The 25,360-nt window shown below is 41.5% G+C and overlaps 2 protein-coding genes across 4 annotated transcripts; one reads left to right on the top strand and one right to left on the bottom strand.

The window, feature by feature from the left end:
• Positions 1-92: 92 nt before the first annotated feature.
• LOC146684146 (uncharacterized) lies at positions 93-10,865 on the top strand. Of its 3 annotated transcripts, none has more exons than XM_085443235.1 (13): positions 93-268; positions 984-1,097; positions 1,274-1,411; positions 1,629-1,742; positions 1,919-2,056; positions 2,274-2,387; positions 3,117-3,230; positions 3,407-3,544; positions 4,682-4,795; positions 4,972-5,109; positions 5,686-5,799; positions 10,314-10,451; positions 10,550-10,865. In XM_085443235.1, the coding sequence occupies exons 1-13, from the start codon at positions 163-165 to the stop codon at positions 10,681-10,683; spliced, it is 1,614 nt and encodes a 537-aa protein (XP_085299361.1). In that variant the 5' UTR covers positions 93-162; the 3' UTR covers positions 10,684-10,865. The 3 variants fall into 3 exon arrangements, with proteins under 3 accessions (XP_085299361.1, XP_085299359.1, XP_085299360.1); XM_085443233.1 differs by lacking the exons at positions 10,314-10,451; positions 10,550-10,865 and adding exons at positions 6,909-7,046; positions 7,149-7,560; XM_085443234.1 differs by lacking the exons at positions 2,274-2,387; positions 10,314-10,451; positions 10,550-10,865 and adding exons at positions 6,909-7,046; positions 7,149-7,560.
• A 1,331-nt stretch (positions 10,866-12,196) lies between these two features.
• On the bottom strand, positions 12,197-24,587 carry pigt (phosphatidylinositol glycan anchor biosynthesis, class T). The gene is made up of 11 exons (XM_085443899.1): positions 24,161-24,587; positions 23,481-23,658; positions 22,467-22,594; positions 19,955-20,055; positions 19,643-19,817; positions 19,448-19,545; positions 19,065-19,221; positions 18,665-18,865; positions 13,659-13,824; positions 13,445-13,528; positions 12,197-13,309 (listed from the first exon to the last, which is right to left on the bottom strand). Exons 1-11 carry the CDS (start codon positions 24,552-24,554, stop codon positions 13,060-13,062), a joined length of 1,932 nt encoding a protein of 643 aa, XP_085300025.1. The 5' UTR covers positions 24,555-24,587; the 3' UTR covers positions 12,197-13,059.
• Positions 24,588-25,360: the final 773 nt, after the last annotated feature.

The raw sequence follows: 25,360 nt of genomic DNA, 5'->3' as shown, positions 1-25,360 counted from the left end.
GATTCATATTATCATTTCAGCAACAAGGAACGTAAAAAACAAAATGTTTCTGATATGACACCTTATCAGAGAGAATATAAGACTACAAGCACAACGATCCAGCATCATTCAACTGGCCACTCAGTCAGTGGTTGTGCACATTCTTTTGAGCAAGAGGTGAACATGGACAAAGGCTGTTCTACAGTTTGTGTATTGATTGTAGCACTTTGTGCATTGGTGCACTTTGGCACTGTTTTTTCCACAGTGAAAACTGGTGGCATTTTCACAGGTGAGTTTGGGTTTTTCTTTTTTACTTAGACGTGTTCAGCTCATAACTGTCTTCTTAACAATTCTTTCTGAAATGTGCATGTTTGTTAGTTACTTATATGGTCTGTTTGGGGACCACACAGCATCATAACTTTTGGCCCAATTACCACACCTCATTCATATCCTTTTCTGCTTCACTGCTTCTTCTAAAACCAGAATGCCCACGCCATCTTAAGCTTGATCAGTCATGTAAGGGGTGTGAGCACTGTCCTAGAGACAGACTTCTTGAGAGAGGGTGTGGAGTAAATTTTTGGTCAAACATTCTCAGTTTATAAAATGAGAGATAAAAAAGTTTCTTCAAGTTAAATCCACATTTACCACCCTCATTCCGTGAAACAGAATTCAAGAAAAACAGAAGAGGAAGAGGAGAGAGGAATTTGCTGCACTTCAGGAATAGCTGCTGCACAACAAAATACTGTGATAGTGACTGGCAGGGTCAATGCATGCAGACAATATAACAGCATGCAATCTTTGACCACAAAAATGAAACACAGCACTAAAGTAAAGTGAAAGGAAAGTGAGATCAAACACAAACACTGCCTGCTTACGGATCCTTTCTGAAATGTGCATGTTTGATTTTGTCAAACAGCCAATTTGGCGACTGCAAAGCATCACAACTCTTATTCCTCACAGCTCATCCATGTCCTTTTTTGCTTTTCTGCTTCTTTCAAACCCAGAATGTCCACGCCATCTTAATCTTGCTCTGTCACGTAAGGGGTATGAGGACTGTCCTAGAGACCACATATGCTGTGTCTACGATGGTGAAGAAGTCTGTGTCCCTCCTGTTTCCAGTATGTGTCACAATGTTTAATTTCTTCTTAAGAGGGTGTGGTAAATTTTTCATTGAGTCTTCTCAGTCAGTAGAATGAGAGAGAGTCTAAAAATCAAATAAATTCCAGTAAAATCCACATTTACTGCACTTTCTGATTAGAGTTCTTTGTCTGCACTAATTTCTCTTTCCTTCCAGCAAAGCCAGGAGTGTGTCCTCGTCGGCGCTTAGACTTTGGACATTGTGCTGAAATTTGCTCTAATGACAGAGACTGCCCCAATAATGAGAAGTGCTGCTCCAACGGATGTGGACATGAGTGCATGGCTCCATTGTCAGGTGAGATTGAACAAAGTGACATTTTAACAACCAAGTTTCTTTTGACTCAGATTTGTTCAGCTTATAATCTACTGCTCACGGTTTCTTTCTAAAATGTGCATGTTTGTTTTGTTTTGTTAAACAGCCAAACTGGCAATCAGACAGCTTTATAAGACTGACTTCATTTACCACAGCTCATCCATGTCCTTTTCTACTTTACTGCTTCCTCCAAAACCAGAATGCCCAAGCCATCTTAATCTTGCTCTGTCACGTAAGGGGTGTAATGGCTGTCCTAGAGGCCACATATGCTGTATCTGTGATGGTGAAGAAGTCTGCGTCCCTCCTGTTTCCAGTACGTGTCACAATGTTTAATTTCTTCTTAAGAGGGTGTGGTAAATTTTTCATTGAGTCTTCTCAGTCAGTAGAATGAGAGAGAGTCTAAAAATCAAATAAATTCCAGTAAAATCCACATTTACTGCACTTTCTGATTAGAGTTCTTTGTCTGCACTAATTTCTCTTTCCTTCCAGCAAAGCCAGGAGTGTGTCCTCGCCGGCGCTTGCACAACAGGCGTTGTACTAAATCTTGCTCTAAAGACAGAGACTGCCCCAATAATGAGAAGTGCTGCTCCAACGGATGTGGACATGAGTGCATGGCTCCATTGTCAGGTGAGATTGAACAAAGTGACATTTTAACAACCAAGTTTCTTTTGACTCAGATTTGTTCAGCTTATAATCTACTGCTCACGGTTTCTTTCTAAAATGTGCATGTTTGTTTTGTTTTGCTAAACAGCCAAACTGGCAATCAGACAGCTTTATAAGACTGACTTCATTTACCACAGCTCATCCATGTCCTTTTCTACTTTACTGCTTCCTCCAAAACCAGAATGCCCAAGCCATCTTAATCTTGCTCTGTCACGTAAGGGGTGTAATGGCTGTCCTAGAGGCCACATATGCTGTATCTGTGATGGTGAAGAAGTCTGCGTCCCTCCTGCTCCCAGTACGTGTCACTATGTTTAATTTCTTCTTGGTGTGTGTGGCAAATCTTTGGTTAAACCTTCTCAGTTAATAAAATGACAGATAATAAAATTTCTTCAAGTTAAATCCACATTTACCACCCTCTCTGGTTAGAGTTCTTTGTCTGCACTAATTTCTCTTTCCTTCCAGCAAAGCCAGGAGTGTGTCCTCGCCGGCGCTTAGACTTTGGACATGGACTGCTCATTATAACATTTTTCAGTTGTCTGGTTTCATTACTAATATTAAACACAAGCTATGTACCATACACGCCACTATTGGAGCATGGTTGAAAATGAAAGTGTGTCTTAAATGACATGTTATTAGAGAGACTGCAAATCTGTGAGCACAAAGACCCGGCATCCACTAACTGGCCTTCTCAGCCTGTGGTTGTGCACTAGTACACAGACAGTATTTTTGCACACAGGAGCACATTCCTTTGAGCAAAAGATGAACGTGGACAAACACTGATCGACTTTGTCAGTTTTTTGTTTGTTCTGCTAGAACTTACTGCAAATTAACAGGCAAATTTTCTTGGGGGGGGGGGGGGGCTCAGATGTGCTCAATTTATAATCTGCCTGCTTACGGATCCTTTCTGAAATGTGCATGTTTGATTTTGTCAAACAGCCAATTTGGCGACTGCAAAGCATCACAACTCTTATTCCTCACAGCTCATCCATGTCCTTTTTTGCTTTTCTGCTTCTTTCAAACCCAGAATGTCCACGCCATCTTAATCTTGCTCTGTCACGTAAGGGGTATGAGGACTGTCCTAGAGACCACATATGCTGTGTCTATGATGGTGAAGAAGTCTGTGTCCCTCCTGTTTCCAGTACGTGTCACAATGTTTAATTTCTTCTTAATAGGGTGTGGTAAATTTTTCATTGAGTCTTCTCAGTCAGTAGAATGAGAGAGAGTCTAAAAATTAAATAAATTCCAGTAAAATCCACATTTACTGCACTTTCTGATTAGAGTTCTTTGTCTGCACTAATTTCTCTTTCCTTCCAGCAAAGCCAGGAGTGTGTCCTCGTCGGCGCTTAGACTTTGGACATTGTGCTGAAATTTGCTCTAATGACAGAGACTGTCCTAATAATGAGAAGTGCTGCTCCAACGGATGTGGACATGAGTGCATGGCTCCTGTCATAGGTGAGATATAAACAACATGACAGTTATCCACAGGATATCAACTGCTGCAACACATATCACGTTGCAAGTTGCAAAAAGGCTGTCACTGACCATTAATTTGTGCAGACATAATTAAATATAGGAAAATATATATACTAAGATTAATAATTTAATATATGTATACTTGGGACTGCACGAAATTTGAGAAGGTGAAAACTTGTGTTAATCTCCTTTTTTTGCTTGGGGGTAAGTTGGGTACTGAACAACAAAAACCATTAAGACTCTTGTAATGATGCAGTATCAGACTGCACAAGTCTTGTCTGATATATGGTAATTAGAGTGTAAATGTGGGGTGGTAATATGAATTTAAACTAGACTTCTCCAGGAAATTCATTCCTTAGCAGGAAGAAAGAGGTCCAATAGCATCATTCCGTGAAACAGAATTCAAGAAAAACAGAAGAGGAAGAGGAGAGAGGAATTTGCTGCACTTCAGGAATAGCTGCTGCACAACAAAATACTGTGATAGTGACTGGCAGGGTCAATGCATGCAGACAATATAACAGCATGCAATCTTTGACCACAAAAATGAAACACAGCACTAAAGTAAAGTGAAAGGAAAGTGAGATCAAACACAAACACTGCTGCTCATTATAACATTTTTCAGTTGTCTGGTTTCATTACTAATATTAAACACAAGCTATGTACCATACACGCCACTATTGGAGCATGGTTGAAAATGAAAGTGTGTCTTAATTGACATGTTATCAGAGAGACTGCAAATCTGTGAGCACAAAGACCCGGCATCCACTAACTGGCCTTCTCAGCCTGTGGTTGTGCACTAGTACACAGACAGTATTTTTGCACACAGGAGCACATTCCTTTGAGCAAAAGATGAACGTGGACAAACACTGATCGACTTTGTCAGTTTTTTGTTTGTTCTGCTAGAACTTACTGCAAATTAACAGTCAAGTTTTTTTTTTTTTGGGGGGGGGGGCTCAGATGTGCTCAATTTATAATCTGCCTGCTTACGGATCCTTTCTGAAATGTGCATGTTTGATTTTGTCAAACAGCCAATTTGGCGACTGCAAAGCATCATAACTCTTATTCCTCACAGCTCATCCATGTCCTTTTTTGCTTTTCTGCTTCTTTCAACCCCAGAATGTCCACGCCATCTTAATCTTGCTCTGTCACATAAGGGGTATGAGGACTGTCCTAGAGACCACATATGCTGTGTCTATGATGGTGAAGAAGTCTGTGTCCCTCCTGTTTCCAGTACGTGTCACAATGTTTAATTTCTTCTTAATAGGGTGTGGTAAATTTTTCATTGAGTCTTCTCAGTCAGTAGAATGAGAGAGAGTCTAAAAATTAAATAAATTCCAGTAAAATCCACATTTACTGCACTTTCTGATTAGAGTTCTTTGTCTGCACTAATTTCTCTTTCCTTCCAGCAAAGCCAGGAGTGTGTCCTCGTCGGCGCTTAGACTTTGGACATTGTGCTGAAATTTGCTCTAATGACAGAGACTGTCCTAATAATGAGAAGTGCTGCTCCAACGGATGTGGACATGAGTGCATGGCTCCATTGTCAGGTGAGATTGAACAAAGTGACAGTTATCCACAGGATATCAACTGCTGCAACACATATCATGTTGCAAGTTGCAAAGAGGCTGTCACTGACCATTAATTTGTGCAGACATAATTAAATATAGGAAAATATATATATTAAGATTAATAATTTAATATATGTATACTTGGGACTGCACGAAATTTGAGAAGGTGAAAACTTGTGTTAATCTCCTTTTTTTTGATTGGGGGTAAGTTGGGTACTGAAGAACAAAAACCAACCACACAGGAGCACATTCCTTTGAGCAAAAGATGAACGTGGACAAACACTGATCGACTTTGTCAGTTTTTTGTTTGTTCTGCTAGAACTTACTGCAAATTAACAGGCAAGTTTTTTGTTTTGGTTTTTTTTTGGGGGGGGGGGGGGGGGGGGGGGGGCTCAGATGTGCTCAATTTATAATCTGCCTGCTTACGGATCCTTTCTGAAATGTGCATGTTTGATTTTGTCAAACAGCCAATTTGGCGACTGCAAAGCATCATAACTCTTATTCCTCACAGCTCATCCATGTCCTTTTTTGCTTTTCTGCTTCTTTCAACCCCAGAATGTTCACGCCATCTTAATCTTGCTCTGTCACGTAAGGGGTATGAGGACTGTCCTAGAGACCACATATGCTGTGTCTATGATGGTGAAGAAGTCTGCGTCCCTCCTGCTCCCAGTACGTGTCACTATGTTTAATGTCTTCTGAAAAGGGTGTGGATTAAATATTTGGTTAAATCTTCTCAGTTAATAAAATGACAAGTAGTTTAAAAATAAAGTTTGCACATACAAATTGTGCTAGATCTTGCTTTGATGACAGAGACTGTCCCTTTATTCTGAAGTGTTGCTACAATGGATGCGGACATGAGTGCATGGTACCAGACATAGGTGAGATACGAACAAAGTGGCAGTTATCTAAAGCAGCGGCCCCCAACCTTTTTTGCCCCACGGACCGGTTTATGTCTGACAGTATTTTCACGGACCAGCCTTTAAGGTGCCGCGGATAAATACAACAAAATAAAACCAGTACCAGTACCCAAAAAAGAAAATTTATTCATAACACACTGGAAAAGAGCCAGGGAAACCGATTTAATGATAAAAACGATAAAAAATAACGAAACCCTAAAAAAACTATAAATTTCACAACCGAGCTTCAACTCTCGCAGCCCGGAACCAAACGACTCACGGGCCTGTACCAGTCTGTGGCCCAGGGGTTGGGGACCGCTGATCTACAGGTTATCTGTTATCATGTCATCTACAATAGGTAGAAGTCAGAAAAGGCTGTCTCTAACAATTGTGCACAAAAAAGAGAAAATGTTTAATTTCATACACATTTCCTTGAGATTGTATGAAACATGAAAGAGTGAGAACTTTAAAAAAAAGCTTGTTAGTCTTCTTTATGACCATGTGTTTCGTTGTGTACTGCAGACCAGAGACTTACTGCTGTCATTTTGTGTGAGACTGTATAAGTTTTGCCTGATATTTGGGAACTGGAGTGTACACGTTGGGTGGAATCTAACTTGAAATGAGAGATTAATCAACTGGATCTCCATGAGACTCATACCTTAGTCGAGAAGAAGGAAGTGCAGTAAGCATCCTTCAGAGAAACAGGGTGGCCACAGCCTAAAACACAATCAAATGTTTCACAATTTCCAGAAACTCTTAGAAGAGATTTTTATTAATTTACTGCAATTCAGGGTTCAATAAGGTCAAAGGATATCTTTCAGAGGGACAACCCACCACACTCTCTGGAGTTCTTGGTCTATACTCATTTCTCTTTCATTTCAGTAAAGCCAGGAGTGTGTCCTCACAGACACTTGGGCCACGGACGTTGCCTTGAATCTTGCTTTAATGACAGAGATTGTCCCTTTTTTGAGAAGTGTTGCTCCAATGGATGCGGACATGAGTGCATGGCTCCCTACAAAGGTAATAGATGCACAAAGCAGCCAAGACCCTTTAAATAATTCACCAAGTGGTTAACGGTATTTTGTAACTAATCATATTTTTGGGTTTGGTGTATCTGTGAAGGCTAGCTGCTGCCCTCTGCCTGAAACCACCTCCATGTGTGCTGGTCAGTGTCCAGGAGAGCAGAAGTGCTGCAGGACATCCTGCGGTCATGCGTGCAATGAGCCCCGCTGATTAGAAAGTACCAAGTCAATCTACATTAAACATCTTTACAAATTTACTATGGCCTTCTCTTTAATGCAATACTTTTTTTCTTTCTGTAATATTATTAAGACTTTCTTTTTCTGATGATGACAAATGTTTTTGTAAAGGCAGACTGCGTGGCTAGGCACTTGATTATATGCGTCTGTGACAACGGGACTGAAAAAAACACCTCAATTCAGAGAACAGGGAGTGTGGCTCCAGACCTGCTGCTTTTACTTAAATCTACTTCAAAACAAGTGATTTCCTGTCCCATTAAAGATAATATTCATTACTTTTAGGTATCTTTCTTTGTATTTGTTTGTTTGTGAGAGTATTTGGATATCGTGTTTTGGACAAAGTTTGCATTTAAAAACAAAAAAGAAACCATGTTGAATTCACTCTGACATAATGTATCTCTGTATCTGATTGTTCCTAGTAGGGAGATTGAAAAGAAGCAATAATCACTCCATGTGAGCTCAGAGGCTTCAGAGGGCAGTGAGATATCAAATCAGAATAACCTGATTTGTATTTTATTACAGTTTCCTCACAGTAACATCATGCACTATGATTTAATGGAGTTACAGTTTCAAACTTCCAGAAAACAAATCAATGTTCAAACTAGAGCTGCAAAAAATAAAAACAAAAATAAAAACGCCGACACTGCTATCAACAAAAATGGTATTTTAAGCACAGCTATCGAGTTTTTATAGTCAGTGCATGCCTGGTTTAGACACTGCCCATTGGTTTACATAAACAGATATAATATGATGATATTCCATTTATAGTCGCATATAACGTTTGAGCATAAGCTAAGAAACAAGTCAAGATAGGAACACGAAAATATGTATCTGACAACCTCCTTTCTTACAGAAAACATGACTCATGTTCGTCACTTTGTGGTGAAAGGAAGCAGCGGCATCAACCCTTACTATACCGTTCTCGTGTGATTCCTCTGGGAAGTAAAGTATCTTAAATTAGGCTGTGAGTGATATGGATTTTGGCCCGTCAAGCTGTGGGCCCTCCTCCACAGCAGCCTCAAGCTAACAAGCTAATTAATAGGAGGCAACAAGAAAGAAAGCTTAAGTGGGAGACTGACTATGGTGCACCTTTACACCACAGATAAAATACATTATTAACACATTCAATGCAAATGTAACATTTTTTCTTCTGTAATTGGCAGCAGTTAACAGCATCCAACATTATTAAGGGTAATTTTGTGCTGAGGATGTTTAACAATGTCATAGATTTGTATAAATGATACCTGCTGCTAAAGCAAAACACACGGCTGTTTCCATTATTGCTCCCCATTCTGTGCAGGGGAGGAATTTAAGTGCTAAAAGCGGAAAATCAGAAGTAAATAGCATGAACATTTCACAGTTTGTGAGCACACAAAAACTGCAGAAAAATGAGTTTGTCAGAGTGGCCATATGTAGGATTTCACACACTCAATTTGGAAAGCTCTGTTGAAACAACCAGTTAAAATCAATCGTTGACATCTTTCAGTTCTATTTCCAAATAAAAAATATTTCAGTTTTAATCAAATGTAATGATTTGTTTTTATCAAGCCAAATCTTCATTTATTTATTCTTTACTTTGTTTATCATTTCATTTTATCAGTGCATCCCTAGTTTTAGCACAGCCTACTAATTTACATAAATATGATACTATGTGACAATATTCAGTCAATGACAGCATGTAATGTTGGAACAAAAACTAATAAACAAGTTAGATTGGAAGACTAAGACATGTTCTCCACCTTGTGGAGAAAAGAAGAAGTAGCTGCTTGAGACTTACCAACACTTCTTGTAGAATTTCTGTGGGAAGTAAAATATTCTGCAATGGACTGTGTGGTCTGCACAGTGGTGTACACGCCAAGCACACACCCAACTAAACTGAACAGAGAGGCCATCCTCCACATCACCCTTAAGCTAACACGCTAAACAAGTTATTTTGTAGAGTCATAAAGTCATCTCATCCAGTAAATGCTGTAAATCATCACCAGAGCATAAATTATTAGTCTTAAACAGAATCATTATTAATATTGTGGACACCTTAAGTATGTAATTGATGTGTGATTTAAACAATTTAGGGCCCAACACTGACCCCTGGGGGACACCAGAAGCATAACGTCCTTCTCTAATATATGAGCAAGAATTCATTTAACTTCACAAACTGGTGCCAGTCTCTTTAAAAAAAAAACAACTCTGAAATTACTTTAAAACTCCTCATCTGATCTATTGTATCAAATTTGTTTCTGAAGTGTGTAAATAATCCAACCGCATATTGTTTTTGTTTTTTTGTCTATGGAGTCTAATAATGCTAGATGGAAATGCGGGCTGGTTCACTGGTTAAAAAGAAAATAAACCGCTTCGCACATGTCAGATACTGTTGGAGGAGAAATTGATTCATTTGCTGGAAGCACTAAAATAAAGTGAAGGTAAAATTAGGTCACATGACAAAAACTATTGTTCATCATAACATTTTTCAGCTGTCTAGTTTTATTACTAACATGTAAACAACATTAGAAGATTCATACCACAGTACATGCCATATTTTATCTGTAACTCTACAGGCACAAGGACCCAGCATCCTCTAAGTGGCCTGCTCAGCATGTGGCTATGGACTAGTGTACAGTATTTTTTGCACACAGCAGTACATGTTTTGAGCAAGAAGTGAACATGGACAAACACTGGTGGACAATTTGCGCATTGGTTTTAGCATTTTGCGCATTAGCGCACTTTGACACTGTTCTTTCAGCGAGCGCTTGTTGCAAAATAACAGGCAAGTTTCTTTTGACTCAAATTTCTTCAACGCATTATCTGACTGCTTACGGATTCTTTTTGAAATGCGCATGCTTGTTTGTTTAGCAACCAAATTGGTAACCACTCAAAATCATAACTCATGTCTCCTTTGGCACGGCTGATCCGTAATGCTTTTCTGCTCTTTTCTTTCAAGTCTCAGCTGTCTAAAAGTCAGTCAAAAGGCCCGTGTACCACACTCTCCCGTTCTATCTCTTTGTCTATACTGATTTCTCTTTTCTTTCAGTAAAGCCAGGAGTGTGTCCTCGCAGGCGCCTGGGCTACGGACGGTGTGCTGAATTTTGCTCTAAGGACAGTGAGTGCCCCGACAAGGAAAAGTGCTGCTCCAACGGGTGTGGACATGAGTGCATGGCACCGTACGTAGGTGAGAGATCAACAAAGTAGAAAACACCCCCATGTACATCCCAAGTGTTTAAAGGTATTTTATAACTAATCATATTTTTTTGACTTCGCTGTGATCAGTGAAGCCTGGCGGCTGCCCCCTGCCTGAGACCACCCCCATGTGTGCTGAGTACTGCTATCACGATGGTCAGTGTCCAGGAGATCAAAAGTGCTGCAGGACTACCTGTGGTCATGCATGCAGTGAGCCCTGCTAAGGAAGTCCATCATCTACATTAAACATCTCTCCTTTTTAAACGGACACATTTTTCCCACAAAGAAAAAGTGGCCTGTTTGCATTTATTCCTTGTCCTCTTTTTTTTACCGCCTGTATTCTTACTTCAGTGTGAAAAACAGTATATCTGTTCCATTTCTAATTAAAGCCTTAGAGTATGATGCATTGTTTTTGTTGTTTTTGTATGACCAATAAAAATAGCCCAATCCTGTATAACCTTGCTATAAATGTGTTTTTAATAGATCCTGGAATTCACAAGCCTGTCGGGTTTTTTGAGTCCGTTTCCCTGCAAAAACAAATGATGAAATGTAGCAAGAATGGAAAGTGTTTCCTGGCAGAACACAAAATGATTCAGATGGACAATGAAAACGTTCTTAGTTTTCAGCATTGTTGCACACTTGTGTCTCAAAATGTATTTTGCTGTTTGTTATTTAAAGAACATTTTAGTTTTTTTTTTTTATAAATTACTAGTTTGACCAAAGAAAGTTGCAACAATCAGTGACAAGTTCCTTTACTATATCATGTCCGAGGAGAAAACTTGCAGTTTGTAGCAGATCACATATGAACATCAAATTCTACATGTGGAAAGCTGCTTTTCGCTTTGTTTTTGTTCCACAGTTGGCAAACACACAGGGGTAAGAACTGCTGACCTGGCAAATACAGAGAGACCTCTGTGTTTGTTCCTTCAGAGTCTGTCATCAGTGAGGCCAACTATGTTTACACAAAAATGTGGGCACTCAATGGGAAGTAATAATGTTCCAACTCCTGTTTAATTTAGAGTTGGGAACTTTCATGTCTAGTAATTTGAAAAATGATGTTTGGCAGTTTATTGAAAAGGCAGTGACAGTAATAACAATACAGAACATAGTCAAATATTCAAATGGAGCTCACTGTTTTACAGAAATATTTTTCTAGGAAGGAAAACAAACAAAAATGTGTGTAAAAGGCTTAAACAAAAGTAAATGCATGGCAGTATTTTATTTAGTATTTAACATCTACAGGAGCTGCTCAGCCATAGAACCCAGGACCACAAAGCTCCAGGCACAGTTTTAGTGCTGATGTTAATCCCAGCGGTGTTTGGAGTTCTGCAGTTGAGTCAGCAGTTTTGGTGACTTTTAGACTGTATCACCTCAGCCCTTGGTGAAACCCCTCTGAAGATCTACATGTCCAACAAGTTGTGGCCAAGTTGTTGTGGCTCCTAGATGCCTCCACTTTGCTATATCACCACTTCACCTGATCATTAAATATCTTAAGAGGGAAAAAATTTCATGAACTGACTTGTTGCGGTGGTGGCATCCTATTACACTACCATACTCAAATTTAGTGAGCTCTTTAGAACAACCTTTAACAAATAAAGGCAGACTGCTTGGCTGTTACCTGCAGCAACAGGAGTGAAAGCACCTGAATTTAGAGAAGAGGAAGTGTGGCTCTGTAGTTTTGTCCATAGTGTATTTGTTGTAAGACAACGAAAGTGCTTAAAACTGATGACTTAATAATTCAACAAATAAAAGGTTTTTATTATGCTCAGACAATTGCATTCAACATTCAAAACTGTAACCAAAATCAGTGCCAAATAAATATTTGGTAAAGGGCAGCTCGGTTTTACTTGACAACGATTGATATCCTGTGTAGAAACATGAAAAAAGTTCATTTTATCACTTTTAAGTCTATACTTTTTAGAATTCGTTTCACACAATATACGACATCATACTGGAATGAGTTTTAGAGTTTTTAATGCGCTGTCATGAATGAAGTTTCAATTAAGATAAGCAGCCTAAAAAGAAAAACGTTAGGACATCCTGAAGTGACTTTGACTTGGTGTATCTCATAGTGGCGGAGATGCCAAATAAGTCTTAAGACCACTTAGAGACCAAAAGCGATTATATTTCTGAGTCCAGAGGCTTCAGAGTGCAGTGAGATATGAAATCACTGTTTCCTCAAAGTATCAGTATGCCTTAATGACAGTGTGGCATTATGTTGTAATGGGTTATAGTTTTAAAAATCCAGAAAACAAACAAACAAACAAAAAAAAAAAAACCCTACCCCAAATCCCCCAAAACGAAGGGGTATTAAAACACTGCAGCCCATTGCTCAGCTTTGGTTCCTCATATTTATCAAACAAGAACAAATCTTCAACTTCCCGTCTACTTTTTTTGTCCTTAGGCAGCAAGAAATTGCTTTAAAACACAAATGTATCCATCTTATTCAATTCAACAACAAAATCCTCAAGTTGACAGGTTTTAAAACATTCATAGCAGTATTTGTCCCAGTTCTTCCCTGTATATTATATATTTTCCAGTAGTTCAACAAAAGGAAAACTTCCTTTCTAAAAGATGCCACTTGGCATGCTCACAAAGCCTCAGAGTGGCGGGACGCCCCTCATCCTTCGGATGACGTTAGCGATCCGCTTGGCCAGTCCTGGGTTGGGCTCTTCGATCTGGAAGCTCCGCGTTAGTAAGTTGTATAGAGAGCCGTAGCCCACAGCCACTACAGTGCATGTGAGGCAGATGACATTGTAAGGCATGCTGAAGTCTGGAGTGGGCAGATTGACAAGCAGAGGCTCTGTGTAGATGCGGACAAAGTAGCTGGACTCTTCTTTACAGGGAAAACTGGTGAGAGAGGAAAATTTGATCATCCCATTTTCTAGATAAACGTGTCTGTGCAGAAACTCAAACAGTCCGTGAATAAAACACAATAAATGTCATTTTCATCAAGGTGGGTGGGAGATGGGGCTGTGTACTTACAAGCTGCTGAAAAGTGGTCGTTCCCGAGTGCTGTTTGTATGCATGGCGACAGTGCTTGGTACAAGAGAACTAATAACTGAAGATCTAAATGTTAAAGACAAGGACAAGGACTTTAGACAATAAAAGTCTGAAATTAATTTAAAATCCTAAAAAATAAAAAGCAAAAATCATTTGAGAAGCAACACATGTCACACATGCAATCCTACGTGCATACCCGACATAGAAACCGTGGTTGGGATCGGGTGGGTATTCAGTCCATTTGAGCAGAGCCCTCTCAAACTGCACTGTAACCTCAGTCACAGAGTTTGGAGGAAGCTGGATCAGCATCTCCAGCAGGTGGGGCTTCACACGGTCCTTAGATGGCTCGTAGTGGATGTAGCCTAGCAGAGGAAGAAAAAAAAACAAGTGACCAATAATACACTGATTAAATGTTCAAACTAGAACTGCACAAACACAAAGGCTCTGGCATCTGCTGTCAAGAAAATTGTATTTTAAACAGCTATCAACCCAGAGTTTTTACAGTCAGTGAATCCCTAGTTTAGACACAGATCACTGGTGTATATAAATTACATAATGGGACAATATTTAATCAATAACAGCATGTTATTCAAGTTAGAAATGAACACCAACATATGTATTTGATAACTGTTTCTTACAGAAAACATGACTCATGTTCTCCACCTTGTGGCAAAAAGAGGCAGCTGCATGAACCCTTACTAACCATTCCTGTGGGTTAATGTGGGAAGTCAAGTATCTTACAGTGGGCTGTGAACAGCATGACCGACTTACCCCTGTAAGGTCAAATGTATCATATTTGAAACATGAGTTTTTGAGACCTTTACATCATTAGTGTGATTTCTTTAACCTTAAACCCTTTACACATTTTTGCTGAAGATGAATAGTCATCAATAAATTGCACAGAAATGCTGGTGTAGCAAAAATCATACAAGTCAAAACTCATAATTCATGACAGGTTCAATAAAAACTCCAGCTTCAAGAAAATTAGATTTTTCTGGCAATTATTTCATGGTTCAGATTTTACAGGGTTAAGTAAAAGACTGAATAATAATATCCATCGTTGAAGAAGTCAACATCAAAAATCAAAGCCTGCAAAGATGCTCACATGTCCACAGGACATTTAAGCTAACTAACAGAAGGCAACAAAAATGAAAATGAAATCAAGTTGAAGGCACACAAGTTCAGCTCAAGTGGGAGTCTGACTATCGTGCACCTCTACAAAGTGTAAAGAGAAGGCTGTGTATTCATTTGCCACTGGCAATTTGTGCTTTTAAAGAACATAATTAGCATCATCATGTTGATGTTTGAATCAAGGTATGGGGGTCAGAGGCAGGGGACAGCACCTTCAGAAAGCCACTAAACTGAAAAGATGCACTCATGGACTGTTTCTTTGAGCTGTAAGTGCAACTTTCATTTTTATGTGCAGGTGTTTCATGGCAATAGACAAAGCTGCAAGAATCAACTAAACAACATGATGTAAGATCTACTTTTCTTCTTTTATTTAATTAAACCTCCTAAGAAATGATTCAGTGGTCATATTCAGATCCATGAAACAGTCCCAGTAAGACTTGCAGACATAGAAACAAAAAAATAAAGATGTATTGCTTTACCTTTATATCAGATCTATTCTACCAAAGCAGGCTTGTTAAATAGGTTGCGGGGAGGTGGCTGAGTGATAGTCTTCTAGTTGAATTTGTGATATGCTAATGCTAAACAGCGCAAAGGCTAATAAGATTTTTTTGTAGACTGGTTGAGGTCCTCTCCGTGAATCGCGACCTTATCGTGGTGGAGGGGTTTGTGTGTCCCAGGGATCCCAAGGTCGATGTTGTCTGGGGGCTTTTGCCCCCTGGTAGGGTCTCCTGTGGCAAATTGGTCCTGGGTGAGGGACCAGACAAAGAGCGATTCAGAAGACCCTTATGAAGAAAACATTGAGGGAACAGTTTACCCTGCCCGGGATAGGGTTACCGGGGCCCCGCCCTGGAGCCAGGCCCGGGGAGGGTGCCCGACGGGCGAGTGTCTGGTGGCCGGGCCTTAGTCCATGGGGCCCAGCCGGGCACAGCCCGAAAAGGGGACATGGGCCCATCCTCCCGCAGGCCCACCACCCGCAGGAGGGGTCGGGTCCATTGTGTGCCGGGCAGCGGCCAGGAGCGGAGGCCCTGGCGGACTGATCCCCGGCTGCCAAGACTGGCAATTGGGACATGGAATGTCACCTCTCTGGTGGGGAAGGAGCCTGAGTTAGCGCGTGAGGTTGAGAGGTACCGGCTAGATATAGTCGGGCTCACCTCTACGCATGGCTTGGGCTCTGGAACCAGTCTCCTGGAGAGGGGCTGGACTCTCAGTCTGGAGTTGCCCCTGGTGAGAGGCGGCGGGCTGGGGTGGGTATTCTAATATCCCCTCGGCTTGCTGCCGGTACGTTGGGGTTTTCCCCGGTGGATGAGAGGGTTTGTTCCCTGCACCTTAGGGTCGGGTAACGGGTCCTGACTGTCATCTGCACTTATGCGCCGAGTAGCAGTTCAGAGTACCCTGCCTTCTTAGAGTCCCTGGGTGGGGTGCTGGAAGGTGCTCCACCTGGAGACTCTGTTGTCCTGCTGGGAAACTTCAATGCTCACGTGGGTAATGACAGCGAGACCTGGAGGGGCGTGATTGGGAGGAACGGCCTCTCTGATCTGAACCCGAGTGGTGTTTTGTTATTGGACTTCTGTGCAAATCACACTTTGGCCATAATGAACGCCTTGTTCGAACATAAGAGTGCCCATAAGTGCACGTGGCACCAGGATGCTCTAGGCCGCAGGTCGATGATTGATTTTGTAATCGTATCACCAGACCTGCGACCATATGTTCTGAACACTCGGGTAAAGAGAGGGGTTGAGCTGTCAACTGATCACCACCTGGTGGTGAGTTGGATCAGGTGGTGGGGGAGGATGCTGGACAGACCTGGTACACCTAAACACGTAGTGAGGGTGTGCTGGGAACGTCTAGCAGAGGCCCCAGTCCGCGAGATCTTCAACGCACACCTCCGGCAGAGCTTCAACAGCATTCCGAGGGAGACTGGGGACATTGAGTCTGTGGGACTCCGGAGGCAGCCGACAGGTATCGACAGGCCAAGCGGAATGCGGCTCGGGCAGTGGCTGAAGCAAAAACTCAGGTGTGGACGGAGTTCGTAGAGGCCATGGAAAAAGACTTTCGGACTGCCTTGAAGAGATTCTGGCAAACCGTCAGACGTCTCAGGAGGGGAAAGCGGTGCTCTACCTGCACTGTGTATAGTGCTGGCGGAGCGCTGATGACTTCGACTGACAAAATTGTCAGGTGGTGGAAGGAATACTTCGAGGACCTCCTTAATCCCACTGACATGTCTTCCGAGGAGGAAGCAAAGTCTGGGGATGAGGGGAATGACCCGCCAATTTCTGGAGGCGAGGTCACTGAGGCAGTTAAACAACTCCTTGGTGGCAGAGCCCCTGGTATTGATGAGGTCCGCCCAGAGGTCCTGAAGGCTCTGGACGTTTTAGGGCTGTCCTGGTTGACACGCCTCTACAATGTTGCGTGGAAATCAGGGGCAGTACCCCTGGAGTGGCAGACCGGGGTGGTGGTCCCCATCTTTAAGAAGGGGGACTGGAGGGTGTGTTCCAACTACAGGGGGATCACACTCCTCAGCCTCCCTGGGAAAGTCTATGCCAGGGTGCTGGAAAGGAGAGTTAGTCTGCTAGTCAAACCTCGGATACAGGAGGAACAATGCGGTTTTCGTTCTGGTCGCGGAACACTGGACCAGCTCTTTATCCCCTCAAGGATACTTGAGGGTGCATGGGAGTTTGCCGAACCAGTCTACATGTGTTTTGTGGACTTGGAGAAGGCATTTGACCGTGTCCCTCGGGGTGTCCTATGGGAGGTGCTGCGGGAGTATGGGGTGTCTGGCCAATTGCTACAGGCCATTCGATCCCTATACAACCGTTGCAAGAGCTTGGTTCGCACCCGGTGGGTGATGGGCTCCGCCAGGACTGCCCTTTGTCACCGATTCTGTTCATAATTTTTATGGACAGGATTTCTAGGCGCAGCCAAGTGGCGGAGGGCTTTCACTTCGGTGGCCTCAGAATCTCATCTCTGCTTTTCGCGGATGATGTGGTTCTGTTGGCTTCATCGGGTGAAGGCCTCCAGCTCGCACTGCAACGGTTCGCAGCCGAGTGTAAAGCAGCGGGAATGAGGATCAGCACCTCCAAATCTGAGGCCATGGTTCTCAGCCGGAAAAGGGTGGAGTGCCCACTCGGGGATGAGTTCCTGCCCCAAGTGGAGGAGTTCAAGTACCTCGGGGTCTTGTTCGCGAGTGATGGGAGAAGGGAGCCGGAGATCGACAGACGGATTGGTGCGGAGGCTGCAGTGATGCGGACGCTGCACCAGTCCGTCGTGGTGAAGAGGGAGCTGATTGTAAAAGCGAAGCTCTCAATTTACCGGTCAATCTACGTCCCTACCCTCACCTATGGCCACGAGCTGTGGGTAGTGACCGAAAGAACGAGATCACGGATACAAGCGGCGGAAATTAGCTTCCTCCGAAGGGTGGCTGGCCTCTCCCTTAGAGATAGAGTGAGAAGTTCGGCCATCCAGGAGGGACTCAGAGTAGAGCTGCTGCTCCTCCACATCGAAAGGAGCCAGCTGAGGTGGTTCGGGCATCTGACAAGGATGCCTCCTGGGTGCCTCCTGGGGTTGGTGTTCCAGGCATGTCCCACTGGGAGGAGGCCCCGGGGCAGACCCAGGACACGCTGGAGAGATTATATCTCTCAGCTGGCCTAGTAACGCCTTGGTGTTCCACCGGATAAGCTGGAGGAGGTGGCTGGGGAGAGGGAGGTCTGGGCTTCTCTGCTTAGGCTCCTACCCCCGCGACTCGGCCCCGGATAAAGCGGATGAAGATGGATGGATGGATGAGGCTCATATGTGGACCAAACTGTACATGTGAAGGCCATATAAGACATACATTTTTGATTGAATTAATAATTCATAAGTCAGCTGCTCCATGATATTCTTATTTCCACAGTGGCCTTAAGTGAAGTTAAGGACATTGTACCGGACCAATATCCTGTACTACACTGTGTACTCACTGTACAGGATATTGGTCATCTTTCAAAAGGTAAATTGTTTTTGGGACAATGTAAATTTATTATTCTGATTGCAAATGAACAGTGCACACATCCTTTACTGCTTTCTAAAAATACTCACTGGGCTTGTTGTCCTTTCCCTTGCTCGTCACACTGAGCGTGTGGATGTAGAGACGAAGATACCAAGGTACCGAGTCCAGCAGCAGTACAGGGAAAGACCTGTATGGGTGGTTGTTGTACATTAATGTGTGAATCTCTCCTGTCTGCAGCCCGTATCCAGCCACATAACGCTCAGCATGGAGCAAGGGACGCAGCATTTCACCTGAGGACAGAAAGTCAGACTGATTTTAATAATTCACTGGGTGTAAAACAAATGTGACAATCAAAAAAATGCCTTAAAATTGTGTGAAGTGTGTGCATTTTATTATCTTGTTCTTGTTTCATCATACATTCTTCAAGACAATATTCTGACTATTATACACAGCTTTATACATTATACAGTCTCTACTCTTCTGGCTCACCCTCATTGGACTTCCATCGAATCAGCAGGTTGAGGGAGCGCACAGTGCCAAAGGTGGTTTCTTGGGTCAGATCGTACACAGAGAAGGTCCGTCTGTCTCCCAGCACCACTGCCTGGCTCAGCAGGGAAGTGGCTGGGCTGAGCTCAAACTGCTCCCCCTGCAAAATAAAAACAGGTTTGTTCCAATCATAACTCTTACAGAGCTTCAATAATAAATTTGACATTATCTATACATACAAGTAGTGCCGTTTATCAACAGATAATCCACTAGATCAGCAACACCTCCATGTTCATATAGCTGTCACAATTCGATGTTTTGTATTCTAAGGTTTGAATTATCTAATGATTTAGATTTGCATATTTTATATTAAAGGAAAAGCTAACCTGAGGGTTGTCTGTGATGTCGATATATAATTTACTGGAGGAGGCCAACGGACAAGCTTCTGTCAGGGTCCGAGAGAACATCTTGAACAAAGACCACTCTGAGGGAAGAGACAGCTTGAATTAACAAAAGCCAGGGGAATGTTACCAAAACCCAAATATGGGACAGAGAACAAAAAAAAACGTGCTTTCGCTCACCTCGTTTGGTCTGTCCAGAGTTGTGCAGGTCAAAGACTGAATTCAACGTCTGTCTCAGCTCCCAGGATGTGGTTTTGCACTGCCAGTCCTGACACACGGACCTGATGTGCACTGCCTGGGAATGAAAACTGCTGTGGAAGAGTTTCTCTGACTTCAAAAGGACAGCGAGACCAGCCTGTTCGGAAAACATAGTGAGGAGAAAACTTAATACGCTAACAGATGGCATTGATGTCCCGCGCTTTTTTTAGGAAGAAAAATGCACATGTAAAAGGGGGGGGGGGGAGAGAGAGAGAGAGAGAGAGGGACATTTACCTTGGATCCACATGGCAAGAGTTTCTTCCAGGGTGTCAAATTCTCTGTGCAAACAATTTCTCGTGGGAGGGTGGCATAGCGAAGGAAGCTGTGGTCTGTCACTTTAACACACACACACAAATATTGCATATGCAGTACAGTGAGTCCTGGGGCATCTGCAGTGCTGTAATGGGTATTCAACTGTCTAACATGCACCTCAGAATAAGAATATCACATGCCCAAATAAAATCTAATATATATATTAAAAAAAGAGGCACCTGAGTACAGGTAAAGCACTCATTTTATTGCAAAAGGTTTCTTTAATGCAAACAGGACCTGTGTAAAAAGTGTTCATCTGTTTACTTATTCCCCAACAACAACAACAACAACAACAAAACACAACTAAACCAAGTTTCTAACGGGGTGCAGCACACCTGACAAGCCTGACAATCATATCACCTGTAAAGTCGACCATTTGCAGTAACATGAGGTGTAAAATCACTAGAAACTAGGGCTGGGCCATATTATACCGTTGACAGTAATACCGGTACAATGCTAGGCAACGATAAGAAAATAAAATATCGCGATAGAATATGGGTAAAACGCGCATGCGCAGTGCCTTTGTTTTCGCACATGGCAGAAAAAGCATGGCGGCAACAGAGAATGAGAAGGGAGAAAGCGGATCGTTGAGTGAAACGGATGAACCACAATTGGTTTGTAAAAAATGGTGCAACTTCAGTGGTGTGGAACTGGTTTGGCGTTTGTCCATCAGATACCCACCAAAGCACATTTTTTTTGTAGAACATGGAAGCGGGCCGTCGTTTTTGCCGTATTTGTCGGACTAAGGTGCTCGTAAATCTGGGAGTAATCTGTGTCCTAAACTCCGCTCCCTTCAGGTCCCAAAGTCAAACGAACACTGCAGCATCACTAAGAGTTAAAAACTGTCTAAATTCTTTCATCTTTAATAAAACGATCAGAATTGCTGCTTTACCAGGTGTAACTATGAAGTTTAACATCCAGGCATCCATGAAAACAGAATTTATTACATTTAACGGAGTTAGAAGTTAGCAGGAAGTTAGCGGAAGTTAGCTCGCTAGTTTTGCTAGTTACCTAAGCATGATATAGCATGTTCTGACTGAGAGATTTCTGAAAAAATTCAAACGTACAGCTCTGCTATCATTTCCAACATAAATGAAGACAGGAAGCTACACAGCAGTGAGGTTTGTAAGGTTACTGAAGTTGGGCTAGGTGGTATTTAATGATGTGCTAGGTGATCGCTAGCGACACAGCTATGTTAGCATAACATAAACAGTGAAGCTGGAGGATGAACGCTAACACTTTTCCACTCGTGAAGGTTCCTGATGGTTAGAGACAAATGCAATCGCATGGCAGGATGCTGTAAACGGACCAAACTTCAGTCAGGAGAACAACTGAGATAATCCATCCACAATAGAAGGTTAGTCGTTAACATACTGCAACAACATGGGAATAGAGCAGCTGTGATAGAATACAGCATTAATGAATCAATGGTACAGAAGTGGAGGAAGAAGAAGATGAGTTGAATAAAGTTTGATTTATCTGACTGCTTTGTTTCGCTTAATGTGTCTTATAATCCCGTGCACCTTATGGTCCGAAAAATACGTATTTGACTTTTTTATTTGGCACACTGCAGTTTAATGTTGCAAAGCATCTCTTTTTAACTTCAGTGGATATTATACATGGTTATGCTCAGGATATGTCAGCCCATTTCTACTGGAAATGCCTTTTGGTTAAACTTTCAACAGGGAATTTGCATTTGCACTGTTAAATTTTTTATACAGCTTTAATGCACATAAAAAACAGCTGCTTGTTTAAGTGAAAATAAATGGATGGGGTTTTTTTTGCGCTAGTAAAGTTGTGGAGTTGTATTTTGTCTTGCATCAATTATATCGTCAGTTATATCGTTATCGCAAATTTTCAAATCTATATCGTGATTAATATTTTTGGCCATATCGCCCTGCTCTACTAGAAACAATAGTTTAAAAAACAAAACTAAAAACAGAGCACATGTCTAGGTTAGATGAGGAAGAAGGTTATTGCACTAAATCTCTGAGACTCAATTGAAATTGAAAGAAATTTGCTACACATGGTCGTTTGGAACAAATGAGAATCTTCCTAGAGGTTGCCAACCTTTCAGAATTCCTCTAAGAGCACTTTGAACAGTCATCAGTGAGGTTAACAAAGTTTTGAGCAAAATATTCAAGCTACCACAGTGTTTGTGACTCTGACAGACACAAGGTAAAAATGACAGACTGATCTCCAGTAATCTGAAGCACTTTATCGCAGCTGATGCTGTTAAAGTTGTATGAATCATAACTGACCAGTGATGGAACAAGTTGAGAAGAGGATTACTGCAAGAGGATTTTCTCTAGCACTAATTCTGTATAATAACGTGATATTAGACAGTTCAATGGTGGCTGATGACACAATTAGCTTTTGCAGAGGTTCATTACTAGAGATGTTTCTCTAAATGCAAAAAGGAGACTGACTGTACCGTTGCCTAGTCCCAGGGGTTTGAAGGAGGCACTGGGCTGAACAGTGTTGGTGGAGTCAATGAAGTTCAGTGATGCACAGAAGATGCCTGACAAAACATTGGTTAGCTCCTTCCATGTAGCATCGACACTGGGAAAGGCAGAAAAAAGGCATGTGGAAATGTTAACATGATTTAGCAAAGGTAGGTTAGGCAGCAACTATATCAAAACAAACTGTAGTCAAAAGTTGTGGGAGTAGAATTTCTGGCAGTTTTACATGGGTGGGGGGAAAAAAATCAATACAGCAAACCATTACGATACTTTGTATGGTGATATTGTATCGATACAGGGTCACCAAATATTGATACTCTGGGAATATAACGAACAAGAGGGTTCATCACATGCACCACCATCCTGAGATTATGTTAGCTGAGCAAACTTGCATTAAATTCAATGAAATTCACATTTAATTGATGTATCATCTGAAACAGATTGCATGTAATTCAATCGCAGACTGATGACAGATTATCTCCGTCTTAATGCAACAAGTTTATGGCCAGTTTTTACTGAGAGTTATTTTACTGCATAACTTTTTACTGCAGCAAAAAAACTACCTGAACTGTCTGCTAGTTCGGCAAATGCTTGAGAAACATCACTGTCATTATAAGAACTAAAGGAAAAACACAAAAGCAAAAAACAGCAAGGACGGTTATGGATGAGCAAAACTGGTAGGTTGGTGGTTCAATCCTCTACTTGTCTAGTCTGCATGTCAATGTATCCTTGGTCCACATACTGAACTCCTAGTTGTCGTTGATGCCACCATTGGAGTGTCATGTGTGCATGGTAGATTAAAAATGCTAAGGCATAGAAAAAATGTTTACGAAAGCAGGTTAATGAATGTGTTTGTGAATAAGTGAATGAGGCTCATAGTAAGAAGGGGCTTTAAATGCTCAGAGTACAAAAACACTATATAAGTACGGGTCTGTCTCCCCTCCCCTTATTAATCCACACATTCATTTCATCTCTGTTGTACTCACTCTGTCACTGAGTCTTGGAACCAGACCCAGAGCTCAGCTCCAGGTGGGGATGGTATAAAGGGTTGCCCCCACTGCATGGTCCTCCAGTAACCTTGTGTAAAAGAGATGTGCAGTTCTCTGACTGAGAACTTGGAGATGACCTGGCCCAGAGACTTGGGGAAAAGCCGGTAGTGGGACACTGAGAAATGCAACAACGTGGTTTAGAGTTAGAAAGACCAAACATTGTTGTAATTTTGAGAACAGGAGAAAGAAAATCTTATTGAATGAATGTGGGGTGTATTAAACTCGTATAATATTTCCAATAATGTATAAATACTCCTGAAACCAACTAAACAGGAACAGACGCAGATTTTAACAGGAAGGGGATATCAATAAATGAACAAAAATATGGTGATTTATAAAAGAAAGTCAACTGACGGAAAATGCAGATGCCCTATCACGTGGTATTTTTAATGTTTCAATCTGACAGATTATAGGAGCATCGAGAAGCAAAAAATGAACCCTCATTCCGAAACATTTAAATGCTTATCATTTTATACATTTACAGCTTTTCTGTCAGCTATTCGACAGACTCAAGTATATTCAAAAGTTACTTCTATAAGAAGATAAAACATTTACATGTGTGTATTTTCTTATTCGTGCCTAACAGAGTGTTATCTCCCTACTAGCAGTTAGCTTACCTTTGTTTTCTCTCATGAAGTCTGTGTCCCACAGGGTGCGGAACTGGAAGCTGGCATAAATATCTCCGGAGTGCAGAGGTCTGATGACCAGCTCTTCTTGGAAGTCGTCTTTAGGCTGTGGTACCGACGAAGGTACCACTGTTTCAGGTGCAGAAGTGCCCTGAATGTCGGCTGCAGCATCAACCGTAGCAGCTTCTTTAACCTCGGTTGCTTCCCACCGTCTCTCCTCCACCGCGGGCTGGTCAGCCGTTTGTTCCGCTGTTTGTGCATTATGGTCAACCCCACCGTGGTGGTCATTAACTGGCGTCGTTTCATGAATGTCTGCGACAACAAACACGGACAAACTAAAAAGAATAAGCAGCCAAGACCAACAGCTGCACCTGTGAGCAGCCATTTTTCTCGAGGCGGTGGTTGACTTCCGCGTTAACGCGTCATGAGTAGAATCAGCCAATGAGCTGCTTCCATATGGAGTCATTCTTGGCACTGACACGAGGCTGCTTTGTTTTAAGCCAAAATATTTTCTTAAAAATAAAAACATAAAAATAAATTATATATATATATATATATATATATATATATACATATATATATATATATATATATATATATATATATATATATATATATATATATATATATATATATATATATATATATACATATATATATATATATATATACATGCTAATATGTAATATGTTTCTGATTTATTTTAAGCAAATTCTAAAATAAAATAAAGAAATACATTTTAAAAGCGATCAGTTACATGTGAAGGCGGTATGGAAGCGGTATGGCAAATTATAATTTATATGTAGATTAGATAAATTATATTTATATCCATGTGAAGACAGTAAATGAATCCATAGATAAATGTAAACTACAGTAAATGCACATAATGTGTCATATGTCAATTTGTGAATTGTAACCAATTAAACAATTACAGGCCTGAAAATTCTCAATTAATTTAGCCTATCAAACGTCTGCCCATCTTAATCTGTCATTTTACAGCATTACCAATGCTGCTTGCAAATATATTAAACCTTATAGACCCTGAATAAATGGTGCTACTGGTGTGTTGCCAAAACTCATAAAAAAGCTACATTAATAATTAATAAAGGCCATAAATTCAGGTTATCGGTGTGCGAATAAGCATGGTGCTCTGTTGAATATTTGGTCGCGTTGCTGGACAGGGATGGGCAT

This window comes from Copadichromis virginalis, linkage group LG20 (genome assembly GCF_057382275.1).
Source record: "Copadichromis virginalis isolate Kocher_CV1m ecotype Utaka linkage group LG20, C_Virginalis_male_GT1.1, whole genome shotgun sequence".
Lineage (NCBI taxonomy): Eukaryota > Metazoa > Chordata > Actinopteri > Cichliformes > Cichlidae > Copadichromis > Copadichromis virginalis.
Note: the sequence above shows the minus strand (reverse complement) of the source record. Positions and strands in the feature narration are given on the sequence as shown.

What these genes read in the sequence shown, in the direction of transcription:
- pigt (XM_085443899.1), bottom strand. Translation starts at nt 24,554, where the DNA reads ATGGCTGCTCACAGGTGCAGCTGTTGGTCTTGGCTGCTTATTCTTTTT. An exon ending in ACCCCTGGGACTAGGCAACG is followed by an intron (nt 20,056 to 22,466) that starts GTACAGTCAGTC and finishes TGTGTGTTAAAG; the next exon opens with TGACAGACCACAGCTTCCTT. An exon ending in GGGAAAGGACAACAAGCCCA is followed by an intron (nt 13,825 to 18,664) that starts GTGAGTATTTTT and finishes TTCCTCTGCTAG; the next exon opens with GCTACATCCACTACGAGCCA.
- LOC146684146 (XM_085443235.1), top strand. Translation starts at nt 163, where the DNA reads ATGGACAAAGGCTGTTCTACAGTTTGTGTATTGATTGTAGCACTTTGT. An exon ending in CTGTGTCCCTCCTGTTTCCA is followed by an intron (nt 1,098 to 1,273) that starts GTATGTGTCACA and finishes CTTTCCTTCCAG; the next exon opens with CAAAGCCAGGAGTGTGTCCT. An exon ending in CTGTGTCCCTCCTGTTTCCA is followed by an intron (nt 4,796 to 4,971) that starts GTACGTGTCACA and finishes CTTTCCTTCCAG; the next exon opens with CAAAGCCAGGAGTGTGTCCT.